Genomic DNA, 18,555 nt, shown 5'->3' with positions numbered 1-18,555 from the left:
CACGCCCCCCGCACAATGTCCCCCCCCCCCCCCATCTGTTTACTGCTCTAACGCTGTTGATAGCTCATTTCCTGAGCTGCATCGGCTTACCGGATTACCTTTAAAAAGAACCAAACAGGTAGGGTGCATATTAAAACACCTGCAATACGTAATGAACAGGCAGGCAAATCTCTTCCATGTAACAGTAACACAACATAATCCAAGAGGATTATTTATCACTCTGCAGTTATCAAACTGTAGTTCCAGTTCCTCTCAACCCCCATTTTTAGCCTGTGCTACACACAAATAGGTATAAGTCTGTCCAAGGACAACAGCTGCTCCGCTGTCTGCAGCCCTAATAAGCTTTGAATAATTACATGGGGTTTTTTTCTGTTCCTGAATATACTCTTCCCTCTATGTCGCAGGAGCATGGCATACCGACTGGCATGGGGTACGCAGTGGCTCCGCACCACTCCGGGGTCTACCCAGTTCACATCCAGCTGTATGAGGCCTGGAAGAAGGTCTGGCACATCCGAGTGACCAGCACAGAAGAATACCCACACCTGAAGCCTGCACGGTACAGACGGGGCTTCATCCACAATGGCATCATGGTACACTGCATTTCCATGCTTCATAGCAATAGTAACGTTAAGTGACTCAAAAGTATGCTATTTTTTACCAAATGCTTCAAGTTTTACAGCAATCATTAAAATTCTCTGTGATCAAGGACTTGTAAGGTTGCCAAAATAGTGCGTTTGTTATGCAGCCAGTTTTAAAGAAAAAAGTCACAAACTCAGGCAACTGCAAACGTAATCCTCAGAAACTAAACGTACCCGTAGCCCCATCAACTATGAGCCGAGTTATAAATGCATACTTTGAAATTCATTAAACTGCCTAAGACCTATGTTTCAAGCTCTGGTTCACCTTTAGGCATGGAAGGGTTAGAAGTCCACCTCCCAGGAAGGTGAGCAGTGGACAGTAATCTCCTCCAGCAGGTATGATGCTTCTTCCAGGGTCTGGACCTGTGCCTGACTCCTCCAGACCATGCATTTGTGCAAGGAGAGAGAAGAATCCTCCCATACATGCTTCAACTGCATGAAAGGTGGAAAAACGTGTAGAATTATTTGGCTGCAGCCCTATAGATTGGTGAAACAGAAAAACTGCATATGTATAAGTGGAGTTAGAAATATTTCAAGGGGTACTTTAGAGTCCTAGCTGACTCAAATATTGCCTATGCTATATAAAGTTGAAATTGTGACCCCCCTAAACAAGACAAAAGGAACATCTTAATCAAAACTAAGACACTACTGCATAGAGTCCGATTACTGGTGGGACAGACTCAAATTCAGCAGCGCATTTACAGATGTATTAAAATGTTCTGCTGAATGTAGCTTTTATTTGTTGTTTTAACTGAGTAGAAAAGCAAAAACTGTCTGGAGGGAAACCTAAAGCCTTCCCCAGGTGCATTATGTCTCTGCATGGATGACGCAATACTCATAAGCCCTGACAGTTGTTGTCTTTACCAGGAGTCTTCGATAGTACCCAGCTAATAATGTCACCAAACCATCTCATTCTCCAAGATGAGTTTGCTTTCCCACACCTGCTAGCTGGCTTGTTTCTGACATGAACCCCCTTAGTTTCTGATGGGACAGGGAGCTGAGCTCAGCCTGGTCTCACGTGAGCATCCCACCAGTCCTGTAGACATTTCGCTAACAGGAATGAGGGGCTCACTATGATTTTCAGAACTGAGGAAAGTGTGAAACAACAGGTCTTTAGCAGTCCACAGCCCTGAATACAAATTCAGTTCAACGTCTCAAGAACAGTAAGATTAATTGCCTGAGATAGCGGAGATGGCCAGGAACCGCTATTTATCTGCTAATAAACTAATCTCGATAAGGGAAGAGAGGTTTGGCTTTTTTTCTCTTCCAAATGCCAGGAAACACACACTTACGAGGGTATGAGCTGAATAAAGCCATCTGCATGAAAGCTCAGCGCGTGTGTATCGCAGCTTTTCAGAGCTGGCATCTGGAAACCCCCACACCTGCAGGACCATGCCTGCTTACCACAACAGTACAGACAGCACAAAGGAGCCCATAACCAAACACACCAGAGCACAGAGGCAGGAGGGCTTGCAGTTTGGTTTCTGGGAGCTGCTGGTGGGATTTGGGTGGCTGTGCCAGGGTAAGTTTCCAGAAAATAGTTAACATCTCAATGGTGCTGTTATTTTGTTCACAGGTGCTCCCTCGACAGACCTGTGGCCTTTTCACTCACACTATTTTTTACAAGGAATATCCTGGGGGTCCTCAGGAGCTGGACAAAAGTATCCAAGGAGGTGAACTCTTCCTCACCATTCTCCTGAATCCCGTAGGTACCTTCTTTTACCTTTTTTTTTTTTTGGAGATGCTCACTAACAGGGAGAGGGAGGAAAGGAAGGAGATCAGTTTTCTTTGGTCTTGTTTGGGAAATAAAAATTGAGACCACTTGCTTGAAGGTAACAAGACGTTTAAGAGGAAAGGAACTAAATATCTTCTGCTAATTTTAAGTGCAACTGTATGCAACAAGCTCCTGGAAAATGCATTCATTTCAGCTCCATACTATTTCCCAACCTGAAGCCATGTCTCTGTGCGAGAAGGGTATGCTGACTTGTCTAACTGTGACTGAAAAAAACCTGTGAGGATAGAGAAAACAGTGTGATCTTTTCTCACTTCTTTTTCCATAAGCCTGGCTCCTCAGGCACTGCTGATACAGTGAGATGGAAAGCCTAGAGCTCAGGCCTGATGTCATTTCCCCACCAGCACCTCTTAAAAATAGGCTTTGTGCAGTCAAGAAGTAACCCAAGCTGTCCACAGCTTTCTAACGAGCATTTTTGCATTGGTCAGTGCTACATTTCTTCTTCTGTCAGCATAACATGAATCATAAACTATATATATACAAATGTGCGCACAAATAAACAACCTACGTATGTATAAACACACACATAACTATGGTTTAATCAAAAGTGCCACAGACTTCAAGGATGATTTGCAGGGCTATAATGCAGTTTTGTCTCTCAGCTGATAAAGCAGCCTGAACTTCACCGCAATAATACGCACATGCACACACACAAATGACAACACAATGTAGGTGGGTATGATTTGGCTTACCAAGAATCAAGGAGGAAAGCTACTTGTTGCAAATGCTTTAAATTGAAGTCACGGTTCTCTTGCCTATGAAAAAGTCTGGTACCATTTAAGACAGCAACGTAGAGGTGGAAGGAGAAAGGACAAGAACAAGAAAAAATCATATATCAATTATTTTTTTGTCATTGTCCTCCCTTCTTCCTGCTCCACCCAAACAAGCTGTACTGCTCACAAGACAAATGCCTTGTGTCCTGCCAGGTGGCCTAATTTTGAGTGGTTTTAAATTGCAGAGACTTCTCTGCAGAGTTAAAGAAACTTTGAGTGGAGCTATCTTGCAAATCCAGGTCACTTCTATTTAGAGACCTAAATATAGATTTTGGTATATATGATTCGGTGAACATTTTGGCTGGGGAGCCAAGTCAAAGATTCAGTGGACTTAAAGAAATGGGACCTTCCTATTAGGAATTATTCTGTACCATACATGTGACACCTGATTTGAGAATTAAAAAATCCCTGTTCTTTATCCTGTCTCTCCATTACTTGGAGTTCTCTCAGGCTGGCTTTTCTTCCCATAGTTTCCTTAAGTGTATCACACTGCGGTCAATACCTGTGCGTCTTTCACTTATCTGAAGATTTCCTCACATCCAAGTGGTGCAGCAGCATATAGCAGAGTATGTTCTTGCTCCATGAGAGATGCTTAGAATTGCCCCAATTCCTCAGTCGATCACCATGTCCAAGCCTGTGAGCATAGTTAGGCCACCTGACTTCCTCCCCTAAAACTCACCTTTTCCCTAGCTTCAGATTTATCTTTCTTACTGACAGCAAATAAGCAAGCAGGCACAATCTCACAGTTGCTTGTCAGAAATTTCAGCCTTTGAATCGTTTAAACAATTGCATCCAAATGTTCTTTCCAAAGGCAGGCTGATGCTGTCGGGAAGGGTAGCTCTTCAACTAGCCTTTGAAATAGTTGTTAGACTATTACTGAACTCTGAAAACAGATAGGCCTGTGCCACCACTTCTTACACTCTCCACAATTCATTAGCCTGGGCTCTCCAGGCGGCTTCCAAGGAGGACCAGCCACCAAGGTGCTGAAGCATCTTGGCCAAAGGAAAGGGCCAAATCCCTCCCTAGACAGGTGCTCTTGCTGCCCCGCTGAGCATGGCAAAGAATACCTGAGCAAAGCAGTTCTGCTGTCTGCCTTTTAGGTCTCAGGAGTGATGCAGCAGAGACAGGACCTTTCCTAGGAAGGCAATATGGAATGACAGGAAAGCATTCCAGATTTAATCATGCATCCGTGATGCTCATGAGAGGGTTAGAAGACCATCTTCCAAATAAAAGGGGATGGGGAAAAGATTTTCTTTTATTTTCTTTAGTGCATGAGGCCGTTGTTTTGATCAAGCTATGTTGCAATAACTTGAGAGTGCAATATACATTATTGGGTGGTATTTGAAAAGAACAGCTTTTCTATACTGTTAATGTTTGACTCCCCTCTCCCACTTTTATGACTTTTTATCTTTACCTCATCAAAACCGATACTTCACTGAGCTAAGTGACACAAGTGAAAAACTGGCACGCACTTCTGAGTTAAGTATGAATCTGTTCCAATGTAAGTGCTTATTCAGACAGGAAGAAATATAATTTAATCATGTGTGAGCTGAAGAAAGATATACTACAAAACCCCACCATCATTCAAGTCAGGTTGGTACACTACCCTATGAAATATGCACTGACTAACAGCAGTAAAAGCAAAATCTAGCCTTACCTCAGAAGGAACCTGGTGTGAGCAGGAAACAAAATAATCTATATTCATACACCCTTTTTGTAAAATATGAAATTCGAACAGCACGCACACGAACAAATGGGAAGACCTTTCATTTACTCAGTGTAAGAGAAGACATAGGGTTTTGGTGGTTGATTTGAACAAGTTTACAGATTAGTATCTAAAATCTATGGTACCTTCTGGAAAGGATCAATAGAGTGCCTATTCCACTGGCCAACTACAAATTCAGTTCAATAAAAAAATCATGCTTTGAATGTGATGTGATCTCCAATCTGGTAGCAGCGCATACTGGAACAGCAACAAGAGGCTTCCCACCTTATATCCTAGAAGCTTTTCAGACACCTCTGTTTGTTAATAAGCCTCCTTAGTATTTGGTTATCAACCCGTGCAGTCCAGAGATTTACCACAGGCAGCATGGTGTAAACCAGCACATGCTCTCCAGATGGATTACGTAAAAGAACAACTGTCTGTAATGTAAAGGCTTTTTCAAAACAGTAATTTAAAATTTTGTTGTTGAGTCCTATTGGATGAGATGCCTAATGTAGTCCATGGATAGGAACCATATCCATAAAATAAAACCCTAACCAGAATATCTTGTCTCCTCTAGCACGTAGACTGCTTTACACATCATTGCAGTTACCCTACTTCAAGTTTTGCAGGAAAGGGATTACCTGTAGCATCATTTATTTTTGCATTATTGACATCGTTTAAAGAGTAAATGAAAAATGTTTTTAAAAACACTGGACAGACTGTCTCGTGTGGAGGAGATTTGCAGAAATAAAATTAATTCTACTGCCACGTGGTTGCACAAGACTCTTACATACTGGGCTCTGGTCCCAAGTGAGTGTGCACCATTGTCACCAGCATTAGTGTGGGTTACGTGCATACAGCAAAGGGAAAAGGGAGCCCCTCTGCCCGGGTGTACGGTGCGCTCTTCTGGAGGGCAAGGATGGCATAAGCCTATTTCTGCTTAGGAAGAGAACATATGCATATGCATTCTCCCAGCACAGCCAGGCTACCATGACAACTGAAGTTACAACTTGTGTGTTATTACCATAAAAGATCATATCCCAGAGTCCAAGGTTGGGTTAGAAATCTCCTTACGCAGGTAGTTATCTGCTCTGTGGTGAGCAGCGTTCTTCACTGCCCCTGCCTGTTCAAAAAGCACAGGGCTTCTGAGCAAGTCTGGGGTCATTGCCCGTCTGACTTGTTTCTGTGGGGTGTTTTTATTCCCTTTACAGAAACATACCAAGGTAAAAACTGGCAGATGAGCCTAACAATAGTTTGGCAACAGTTCCAAGTTATATGTGATATATAACAACATTTTGGCTTTAGGTGCTTGAAAATCAAGATACTTTCCCTGTAAAAATAAACCAACCCATAAATAATTGCTAATATGCTTCTTAAACCAAAAATATTGAGCTGTGCAGTTCAGTGACAACTTCTGAAAGCAGCTGTGGTAAGGGCAGGTCTTTCATACATTGCACAAGTGTCTGCTCCTGGCACCTCTTTTGGAGGCAGCGACCTAGTCTCCTCCAAATCAAATGCCAGGACCTGGGTTTTGAAGATGGTTTACTCTAGCAACTGTTCCCAAAAGACAGCCCGGGCAAATGTGCCCTGGCTTTGGCTCTCTGCAGCCCTCCAATACCATTTCCATAAGGCTTTCAATCCTGACATCTTTCCACTCTTTTGTTCTATGTCCTTTGGTATGCAACACATATTACTGGTGTCACGCGCAAAAAACATCCCCCTAAAGTAACATAGTTCTCACGCTATTTCCAACACTTGAAAAACAGATGTACAAAATATTTGTTATGTTTTTGAGCCAGATGTGCAGAAATGTTCTGTGGTGGGATCAAGGCAGGCATGATCTTTTGCCATGATTGGATGCAGAGGAGGAGCATACTTCACATTGCATACCCCCACCTACACAAAAAGCATCACTGCTATAAGGCATCTCCTGTCACCATGGAAATGACCAAAGCTGTTGGAGCACTAAACCCAGAACACTTCTCTCACTTTCAGTTTGCCTTGTAGAAGAGACACGCAGGTGAATGTAACACTTGTTAAGAAGCAGGCTCATAACACTACTAACGAAGTGCAAAGAGGTGCTGCACAGTTTGGCCCCTCTTTCCCCTTACCATCCAGCACCAGCTTCCTTGCTGGGTTCACCATCCGTGCTTCACCTTGCTAGTCCAGCAGCTGCCCATTTACACCAACCAGTGCCATGAATATTCACCAGTCAGGGAGCACAAGAGCACAGCTGAGAACAGTTCAGTTAAAGTCCACAGTTGTTTTGAGGCAGGTCTTCCAGAAGAGAAAAGTCATACTTTACTCTCAAGTAAATAAAATTATTACAGGTTTCCCCCACCACACACACACTTCAAGACAGTCTTTTTCAGACTGTTTCAAATTTTAGAAATAATCACAGTGCCTTGATTAAAATCAGCACACCACCACCTTTTGCTGAGGGTCACAGCTAATTTAGCTGTCTAAAAACAAACTAAAAGTCAGCTATTTCTGGTCTTCTAGCTTAAGATACCAGGGGGCAAAAGAAACAGAAACCTGAAAATCTGTGAATAAGTGGTGACACAAGCTGTTCTGAAGAGTCACAGATGCATGATAAGCAGATAAATAAACTTTAGCATGAATAGCAGCCCACAACAGAACCAAAAATCAACATCAATGCCAACTTCCAGGAGGTCTACTGCCTGATTTTCAACCCCATAACACCAACCTAATGCTCTCTGCATCGGCATCGACACATTGAACAAGCCAATCACATCGAACTGAAAGACTCCCCACCAGAGTTAAAAAAACCAAACCCGAGTAATAGATCATGTTTTCTTTCATTACACGGGCATAGCATCTGCACTACAATCCTGCTTCCAGGAAAACGCCTGGCCTGGGTGATGCAGATCAGGGTTTCCAGGCACAAGGCAGTGACTTGATTTGTAGCTGTGTTTTGAAGAGGGTTTCAGCAGTTAAGACGGGTTGTGAAAGATAGCACAGAGAAGTTCCTGTTTCCTTAGGCTGTCATGACATCCATTTATAATCTTTTATCCCATCCTCCCAAACAAGTGCAAGTAGGAAGACAAATAATCAAGTTTTGATTAAACATTTTTCAATTATTTTGATTGCTGAAGCACATTTCAAGAATACTTAAATGTGGGGAAGCAAAAGCACTAAATAGGAATAAAGTATCAGAGAGAAATAATTCATTTACAACTAATTAGGGTCAAACTGCAACTGTTAATAATAATGGCAAGCAGTAACATTGACAATGAAGTACATTGGCTTCTGTGAGCTTATCTTCTATGTGCTTCCACGCGAGAAGTTGCCTTGGCAGGGAGCAGGTGAGAGATGAAGTTTTTGCATGAAGTAAGGAACCTTCAACTAAATCTTGAGAAAGTAAGAATTCAATATCTGCTAGGCTTTCCTAGCTTTAAAATGTGCCACCAGTGAGGGCTACTGGCAAATTCTCTTTTGATCCCCCCACCAAGCCTTGACAAGCAAGTGGTTTACCAAAACCCTATCTATTTCTCAGGTTGGAGTTAGCAATTGCAGCAAAAGTATTACAAATAAATATTAAGCTCATATAGCAAAAATATTTGCACTTCCATGAAGCAATACCACATGGACAGTTAAATTAAAAAATGCGCAAGTGACATTGCATTAGGAGTCTGCAGAGATTGTCAAGGGGATCTTCTGATGGATTTTTTTTTTTTTAATGGCTTCTGCTGAATACTCTGTGGCTAAGAGAGATATTTTCATTTTCTAATTTATGAATCCTAAAGATGAGTCATGTCTGGCAGAGATGATTTAGCAGTATGCAGAGGAGGGATAAATTCCACCAAGACAGACAGAAATCAAACCAACTTTCCTTTGAGTTTTAATGAGGGTTACAAGAATCCCAGCCAAACCTTTCCAGGCTCCAGCTAATGCAGAAGGCTGCTCAAGTCTAGAGTTTGGGGTATAACTCTTTGCATAAACACTTCAAAGCAAAGCTAAATATAGTGGGAAAAGTCTCAGCGAACAGACTGAGTTTGAAATCGACCGAAATAGCGCAACTCTTTCGAAAGGTAGCCATCTAGCTTCTTCTGGAGCTTCTCATGTTCATCTGGAGGTTTAGAACGGTAACAACAAGAAGCTTCAGATGTATTTACAAATAAGAAATACACATACAGTTTAGGACAGAAAATGAGACATTACTGTGCTCTTGGAACTTTCCCTTGCTATTTGATACAAGAAAAAACAATGAAATATCCAATTGAATTCTTTTTCTCTCTTGCTTTGGCTTCAAAGCTAGATGTTCTGTGTTATTATCATCAATGTTATTTACTTTGTGGTTTGACAAAAGATATTAAAAATGAGTTATTCACTAAATTCTAATTAGGACAGAAGTCCTAAAAGTTGTAGCACCAGCACTTCCATGTCTGTAGTGAAAATAAAGCAGCAAAACCACCATGATCAGTAGAAACAAGCAAAGGAAGAGAAAAAAAATATAACACTTCAACCAAAAATGTAAAAAGAGTTTTACAAAACTGCTTTTGTGCCTCATCTAATTTTGATAGTAAAATAAAACTTTTCACAACGCTAAGAATAAGATTTTTACTACTAGACATACACAGCATGTATGTCTATATTAGTTGTAGTCAGGTCTTAAAACAAGTACATTACTATTCAAGAAAGTTTGTTGCTACTCAAGACATACCTTCAAACCCAGGAGTTTAATACCAAAGAGCATTAGACAAGAAGAATATCACATCCTTAATCAGAATATAGCACTACACAGCTCCATAAATGGGATAGAAAATTCTCTGGCTCAGACCAGCATTGTAACAACCCAATCCCCCGTGAAAAAATATTTAGGTTTTCTGCAGGTATACACACTCCACTGCTTCTGCAGAAGAAACAAAGTCAGCTTGAAACTTTTTAAAAGGAAGGGGATTTTTTTAACCATTTTGAACAGCAGCATTTCCTTTTCTCTCTTCCTAAATCTTGCCAATTTTTTTTACAACTTTTTTGCAGTGCTTTGAGATACTTTCAAAGACTTTTTTTTTTAATGTTTGCTTCATGGTTTACATAACCACAAAAAAAACAATGGCATTTCAGGGAGTTAAATATTTCAATCATTTTCAATATTTCTTTGAAATCCTACTCATTTACATAGCATAATTGCCCTTTAGAATAACTTTATCCATTCCCAGAATGCACATGTAAAATACTCCTTCCTCTTTGTTCGCTTCGACTTGTGCCACATTTCTCCTCTGTCTCTTTTTTCCCCCAACTTTACACGGACTTCTGTCTTTGACATACTCAGAGAAAGACAAGTTAACTGGCACTAAAATCAATCTGCACTGAGGTACCTTCTTTCTTTTGAGCGCGCACGCGTGCTTCAGTACGAGAGCTGCAACAGGCCAATCAGAGCAACATTTTTTCTAAGGCACACTCACCGTCACGTCATCTGCTATCGTGAACAAACACGGAGCATGAGGTGGAACGAGCAAATGGGATGAACAGAGCAAATAACTTGCTTTGCTTCATAATATAAACCATGAAAATTTATAATTTAAAAAAGGTTCAGAACACCCAATCTGAAATACCTTCAGCAGCAAAAAGCAAATTTCTCCTGAGGAAACTTAGTGAACTCTGAAGAGTTAAATTTAAAGGAGGATTTTCCACATCCAAATGTCAGGCTCAAAACTAAGTGGGTTCAGTCCGTGTTCTCTGACCATTGCCCTTCATTCAGTCTCCTGAGAAAGGCTTTGACGTATTTAAAGCATGCCTTTACAAATTGTTCTGTATATCACATCTTCAGCATCCACAAGGTCTTTTGGTATCTGCTTTTTTAGATCATATCCTTTACTCTGCCGCTTCACAGACGATCAAAAACAGTCATAAACATTTAGCAGCCAAGATAAGCTAATAAATACAACCCTAAATATTATCACCCCTACAAACAAGAGCGAGTCATTTCTCCTAAAAAAAAAAATCTCTTTAAACCAAAAAGCTTTTTATTAAGCCAGCAAGTGACAGCACAAAAGGCACCTCAGTTGAATGCCAAAGCAAAAATTAGTGCACCAGGCTTTGAGAAGAACCAGCAAACCAGTTGAGTAGTCAGTTAATTGGATTTATTTGCCAGTCCGGTGCATGTTTTTCTCATTATCTGTTCACCTTGAAAAGCAAATGGATAACCTTTAAGCCTGTCATCCCCTTTTCTGCAGCACCCTTCCTATTTTCCTCTCTGCTCTAGCCCATTTCAGTTCTGCAGCCTCCAGCGCCTTCTGAGAGACAGCATCCAGTTAGCACTGAAACCAAAGCACTTGTAGACCTTGCCATGTAAACAAGGGCAAAGTTTCTTGAAAAGTATAACCCAATCTTTGGCCACATGCAAACCGTGGGAAAGCTTGCAAGAAGTGAAACCTAATGAGACCCCTGCATCTCAACACATCGCCATCTCTGTCCTGGTTATGGCTGAACACAACGAATCAAGATTTGCTGTAGCCTGAACCGAGAAGGTCAGATATCCCCAGAGAGGTGGTTAAATTGAGACCTCTGTCAAGGATCACATTGTTACTTATATCCAGTGTCTTAATTCACAAGATGCTTCTCTTTTCCTGTTGTTCTTTCCTTTCCTCCTTGTTACACATGTGAACTTGGCTGGGCTAATTCTTCCTTTCCTCTTCTTCTCAGGGGGTGTTTTAATTCAGTCTCCTGCTGTCATCTTTTCATGGTTCCATCACAATGAACTTGCACAGACTACTCCTGCATTTTATTTATAGACATAAATCTCTTCACTCTAGCTTTACACCTGCATCACCACATAGTATCTGGAGACACATGCACACCCTGCACAAAACCGTTTTTGTCCACAAAGCCAACAAAACAAAACATATTTGCAGCTGAGAGATCAAGCCATTTTTAAAGCTAAAATAAGGAAAAGTGTCAGAAAAAGGGAAAAGTCAAACACTTTTTAAAACTCCTTTTCCTACTTCAATTGAACATCCCTAAGAAGCTTTAACCTTAGATGAAATGTGGCATATGAATTTCAGGGAGATTAGCTTCTTTTGTGGGAATTTGGTTGTCGAGAGCAAAATCAGACTTGCGATTGAAAGGTAACTTTGAACTCAACTCAGGAGAAGCTACAGACAGTCAATAATAAGGGACATTATAATTCTAACTTTGAACAAGGCATGATCACACATTGCAGAGGGGTAAATTCTGTAAGTGTCATGGTATGCTTTTAATTTTGAAGGCCACTTCAATGTGTTTACATTCCTGAACTCTCATTGTAACCAAAGGGTTATTGTTCATTTCCAGTCTCTTAGATGTAGATTTGGCATGTCCCGCGTGTGCCATACTTTGAACATTTTGTTCTTGTTTCCTGCTCTCACTCATCACAATCACAGATGAGAATCACACATTATTGCTTCAGAATATTAAAAGTAAATGCAGAGAGGGGTTAATTTATACCTTCCACAAGAGATTTGGGAGTGTTATTGTGAAACATCTGGAGCGTCAATAATATTTTTCTTTTTATTTGCTTTGTTTCTCTGAGCATAGCTGTAGAAAAAATTTAAAAATAACCTTGGCATTGTAGGAAATACACTGCAATGCAAAAGCAATTCACCATACCGCAGTTCTACTAGGGACTCTGTGAACAGAGCATCTCAGCATCTTTCAGGGAACAGGAGAAAAAGTAAGCAATCTCCCCACTAGAAAAACATCAATTCTTTTTGGGCCATAATTAGCAGGCTGCTGCCTGTAGGGACTGGCATGTCCCTCTCCCATACAAGAGGGATATGTTCCTTCTACCAAATTAAAAGTGAGTTTTGAAATTAACCAACTACGTCAGAATTTGTCTTAATGGTCACAAATAAGTCAAAACAAAAAAAAGAGAAGTTGAGCCTTATTCTTCTTTGTATAGGGGCCCATTAACTTGCCAGGAAAATGTAAAGAACTGGTTTAGTGCATGCACTGCGTAATGTTAGAGTGAAGAGAGTGGTCAGATGCTTGTCCCTGTAGAGCAGACCATGGGGTTGTCATCTCAGGAGCATCCCAGCCAGAGCTGCAAGGGCAGGTAGTGTAACTGCAGGACAGTCGTTAGCTTTTGGCTGAGGAAGAGAGGAGCACCTCTCCTTTATTCAGAAAAATACTTACATCCCTCACACATTTGGCATCGTAAACACTTCTGTTTTCTTCCTGCCACAGCACGTATACAACCAACACACATTTGTTCTGAAAAATTGCACACTACAAAAGGGCCTGTATGTACAGCACAATCACCCCTGCCCCAAAGATATTTCCTTTTGCAACTAGATGTCCTGTAAGCACCAATAACATGATAGAAATACTATAACACAAACATAAAACTCAAAGCCACTTTTATCTTCCAACTCCAGGTGCATGATTACATCCTCTCCAACCTTGCTCAGGCTCTGGAGTCATTTTTCCCCTTTGTAAATCATTCTTTTTTCCTTCATCCCACATGGCTGCCCCAGCTGCAAAGAGCTGGTAGAGGAGAATATTGTCCCACAGAAACTCAAACCTTCAGCAGCATACTTAGAAACTAATTAGCCTGAAACTCAGAGCATGAAGAAAGTATTTCAAGAGAAAGTATTTCAAGGATAGCACATCTCCTTTTCTTTCATGACATTTTCCTTCTTTATGAAAGCTGATACTCCACACCGTGAGTTTTGGTACTTTATTAGAATTACCTCCCAGCAAGTTTAGGTGATGGCAGAAATAGTAATAAATGACTGTGTGTCAACAAGAAGTTTATTGGGTAAAGAGAAAAGAATCTGTTACCTTCAAGCACACACTACACGATAATTTATTAAAGTGTCAGGAGCAAGCCTTTAAGGTAAAAATGAGCTGACTCAGAATCCTCTGATTACTGAAAATGAATCCTTAATAGAAGTAAATGGACAAGAACAAAATTTCCTTGCTGTGCTCACCATTCAAAATTAATTGGAAAGTGGCTGATTTGAGAATATTATATCCTCTAGTGAACTGAAAATGTTGTATTTTTTTTCCTCTGAAACCAAGACTTGAGAATTAAATTAACTCTGAGGTTTGTTTGCTCAGAGTAGGCCACCAGAATGGATTAATTAATCATCATTTATGAATAGTCTGTAACATAGAGCAGTCAGCTCTTCATAAAACTGCTAGAATAGCAACATGACAGTAGAACAGTTATAAAAACAAATGATAAATTTCCTGCATCTCCAATCTATATCAACTTGCCTGGCATTTCTTTCTTTGCCGTTTGAAAGTATCCTGGAGAGAACTCTTATTCAGTGTTTATGAGAGGGCTCGGTTTAAACAGAACGATTTACAGTTCTACAACCCTGTGTGCTGCGCAGGGTCCTGGGCAGTCATTTCCGTAGGGAATGTCAGTTTTGCTCCACGAGACTTTACCTTTCTCTACCCTGGAGACTATTTCGTACCATGTTAATGATACCGCATAATTCATTCCATCATTCAAAACACAGGCAGACCCATATCTTGTTTAAGCACATCTATAAACAGGAATGTCAGAGAACACTCATTTACAGACACTTATCCAAACTAATAATAATTTTGACCATTATTTCCCATTAGAAAATGTATTAAAGTCCATGTTTACTTCAGGACTAATTTCATCCTGCCTAGAAATATTGTCTTCCCTAGAACCTAGCAAAGTAGCCACGGGACATCACCAAGCTGTGAGATGACAAAATTTAACCCCAGGTCATGGCAGGCAAAAGAAATTTCACAGAGCGTTCCCAGGTGACCCGCAGTGCCTGGCAGAGTGACACGGCTTGGCTCAAATGCAGTGCTCATCAATATTCATCACCGCCGTTATTAGCTGTTTGGCAGGCTGGCCACTGCTGGCTCCCCTGCCTGAACATTCTCTGGCTGTTTACGCAGTTCCTGAGTAGCAGAGTCTCCTCCACTTATCCAGGAATCACAGCCGTGCAGGTACTACTTGTGTAGAGCAAACTCTCTCTTAATTGTGTTTCATCATATCCTCTGCAGTCTACATAACTAAGGTTTAATGTTATTTAAGCATCGTATTTGGATCTCTCAAAATGAAAGAGCTGTTTATTTCCATTAAAATAAAAGTTAAACAGGAAGAAATTTTCTGACTATTTTCACTCACACAAGTAAGAGGCAACGTAAGTTATTTTGGAAATTCTTTAAAAGTAATTAATGTTGCTGCAAAGATATTTAATCTATGCTAAAACGTGAACCCTCCTGGGTTAGCTGTAAAATCTACATGCTACTAAAACATGTTGTTATTTAATTAGGTATCAGGCATTTAGGAACAAGCATGCACAAATAAGAGACCAAAGTTGACCCTGCCCTAGAAATAAGGCCAAGCAATGGGAAAACTTGGTGATGGTAGAAGCAGCAAAGCCTGCAGGCTGGCTGATGATCATGGCTCCAGCCCGAGCACTCAGGTGTCATCTGTCATCTCCCCATGCACATGTGTATGCAATGCTGAGCAAAACAGTTTCATCCACATCCAATCCCACACTTTATTTAACAGGGGGGTTTTAATATCATTCACAACCCTTGCTTGGTTGTCCTGTGTCCTCTGTATCCCTGCTCCATGTTGCAGAGCAGAGTTTGTGACATATCTGGCTGCCTACAGTCCCTCTAACCTGGGCAATGCCAGCTAAGAAATAGGAGTTCCCCAGATGCGGTCCTCCCCCCGCCTTGCAGAGCTGACTTCAGAGACCCTTGGACGGGCTATTGCCTGGGGCGAGGGGCTGCCCGCTCCCTATCTCCACAGGGTTAGGTAGGGCTGTTCCTCGCTCCTGCCCAAACAGCTCTCTGCTGAGGCTGCTGAAGACAAATCAAGGTAAATACGATGACAATTGCTTGCTTAAGCTGCAGCATTCAACCATGTCTCTCCAGCACCACATCTACATGTCTTAAATCCTTCCAGGGATGATGACTCCACCACTTCCCTTGGCAGCTTGTTCTAATGCTTTACAACCCTTTCAGTGAAGAAATTTTTCCTAATGTCCGATCTAAACCTCCCCCTGGTGTCACTTGAGGCTGTTTCCTCTTGTTTTACCAGTTGATGCTTGGGAAAAGACAGACGCACACCTCACTAGAACCTCCTTTCAGGTAGTTGTAGGGAGCAATAAGGTCTCAATCTGAGCCTCCTTTTCACCAGGCTAAACAGCACCGGCTTCCTCAGCTGCTCCTCATCATTCTCTACACCCTTCACTAACGTCCTTGCTCTTTGGATGTGCTCCAGCACCTCAATGTCCTTCTTGTAGTGAGGAGCCCAAATGACCAGCTCTGTCATTATTCCACTCCCACAAACCCAAAAACACAAGTCTTGCTTTACCCACATATACAGGAAAGGCACAATGTATTATTTAGAAATATTTTTGCATTTTTCTATGCTGTCATAACCACAAGGCTTGTAAGATGGTGCAGCTTATGGCACAGCACTCAAAAGCACTGCAGAGGCCTTGGACAAACACTGACCTGTGGTGGTCGTTCACCCAGCAGCTCAGGCCCACCCTGCTGCTGTCAGGACAGTATTTGCAACACTGAGAACAGTAAGAGAGCGCTACCACCATTTCAGTGCAGCAAGAGAAAGTTCTGCGATTTTCTGTGGATGCAGCCAAAGTGAGATGGAATTTGGTATCAGAAAATGATGCCAAGGAATGCTCACATTATCCATTGGCACAAACTAATTAAAGCTGAACTGATTTTTATCTGCAGAGGATTATGACTAAGGAGGTTGACAGCCTGGACCAGTATTTTGTAGTTGCTTGATCGAAGTTAACAGGGAGTGTACAACATACACTGTCAAGAAAATGGGTTATTGATAGCTATCTCCTTCTACAAACTCATTTGATCATCTTTGATCACTGAACAGCAAAATCATCTGAGACTTCTCAGAGCTGTTTCTTTGATGATACTTTCATTATTCTGTCAGAAATGGTGGGTGTACAAATCTGACTTAAGACAATAGTACCCAAATCCATCTTCATCTGGTTATTGTGTAATTTGAAGTTGGGCTTATTCTTGACTCTGATCTGAATAGATTTTTTAGAGGAATTTTATAGTCTAAGGATATCTTTTCAACAAGAAAACACAGATGGCAACAAAACAAATTCCTATAGCAAGAGTTTCACTTAGAAATGCAAATATTTCCTTATAACAGGAGGATTGAATTGCTCTAGACTTCTGCAAAGACTTCATGGGGCCTGCAGATGTAACTGGTAGCACCACATTTGTGCAGAATTCATTAAACTTTGGCCACAATTAGATATGCTGCTGATCACTTATACAAGTGTGACAAATGAATAGACATAAAAAACCCCGTTTAGTTTTTTCCATCCTAATGCAGCTATGCACTGATTGCATAAAGCCATCAACAGCAGCAGTTATTTTTTCACAGGCTCTGAAAGCATGTTCTAATAGTAACAAAACGCACACACTTTTTAATTGCAGCCTTAATATATATATAATATAACTAATGGAGTGGAACATCCTAACTAGTCCCTTCATCTAGGACCTCATGCACCAGGAGTGCCAAAGATGTAAATAACATGGGAAACAGTTGTTGTACTGGAATGTGGTCATGATTTAGCCTTTATTTTAGAAATTAGACCTGGGTAGATATTCAAAAATGAAAATAAAATTAAAAACCAAACAGAGCAACTTTATTCTCACAGGGAGAGGAACAACCCACAGGATTTTTGTCGATAATAAAGAATTCATTTAATCATACCAGCTAAATAATGGAAAGTAGGGAGCATTCCTGGGTAAACGAGAAACAATTTTGCTCTTTGAATAGGGAATGTTAAAACAACACTGATACGCTGCAGCATTCGTATAGCTGTCCCAGGGCCACATACCACCACTGATCGACAGCAGCGTCCCCTCCCATCGCTGCGAGCACTTGGGTGGAATACAAACACTGTAATGAATATGGGCAGGGGAAATAAAACACCATACCGCATTTTTGTTTCCCCTTCAATCAAAGACAAAAATGTTTCTTTCCAAACATTGCCTTTGTTGCTTTCTTTAGAGATATCATGTTTGGAAAATATTTGATTATCCTGTCAAAAATGCTAAAATATAAAAAGATGTGCAGAGTGGAAACAGAGTAAAAGTAAAAAAAAGGCAATTTCCAGGCACATAAATGATTTTGCTTCAGTAGCAGAAGGGTCATGAATATGAATAGTGCTGAATTTCAGAGAAACAATTCGTCATTATTAAAATTAGTGCTTTGTCAACAGAAAAATCTCACTCCCAGCTTCCTTTTCATGCTGCTGCACAAACAGCTGCATTAAGGGCCCGAGTGTTCTGGGATTCATTATCAGTGAATGGGGCTCTGGCTCATAAGGTACAAGAAAAGTCTGTAATCCATAATAGGAGGCTGCCGGGATGTGAAATATATCAAACACTTGAAACTGAAAGAGGTATTTCTGTGGTCAGCCTAGCATAGAGCTCCTTGCTATTAGGAAATGGACACTTGACAGTTTTGCATTTCTCAGCCATGACAACCCATTTACACATTCAGAAATACAACATGCTGCCATCTAGATCCAATTATGAGGGTTTGCTCTTGGAGCAACTGTACAGCATTTTCTGAGCACAATGGAAAAAGATGGAATAGCAAAATTCGTTTTTCTGGGAAACATTCATGCAAGAGCC

The 18,555-nt window shown here is 40.9% G+C and overlaps 1 protein-coding gene across 1 annotated transcript in view; it reads left to right on the top strand.

Annotated features, from left to right (window-relative positions):
• The window catches only part of NDST4 (N-deacetylase/N-sulfotransferase (heparan glucosaminyl) 4), an 81,988-nt gene that overhangs the window by 42,418 nt on the left and 21,015 nt on the right, over positions 1-18,555 (top strand). The window contains exons 4-5 of the mRNA XM_010135869.1: positions 405-590; positions 2,215-2,343. Coding sequence (XP_010134171.1) covers positions 405-590; positions 2,215-2,343 — 315 coding nt within the window. The remainder of the gene's footprint in view (positions 1-404; positions 591-2,214; positions 2,344-18,555) is intronic.

The sequence above is a fragment of the Buceros rhinoceros genome, unplaced genomic scaffold, assembly GCF_000710305.1.
Source record: "Buceros rhinoceros silvestris isolate BGI_N320 unplaced genomic scaffold, ASM71030v1 scaffold7035, whole genome shotgun sequence".
NCBI lineage: Eukaryota > Metazoa > Chordata > Aves > Bucerotiformes > Bucerotidae > Buceros > Buceros rhinoceros.
This window is presented reverse-complemented; position numbering and strand designations above follow the sequence as displayed.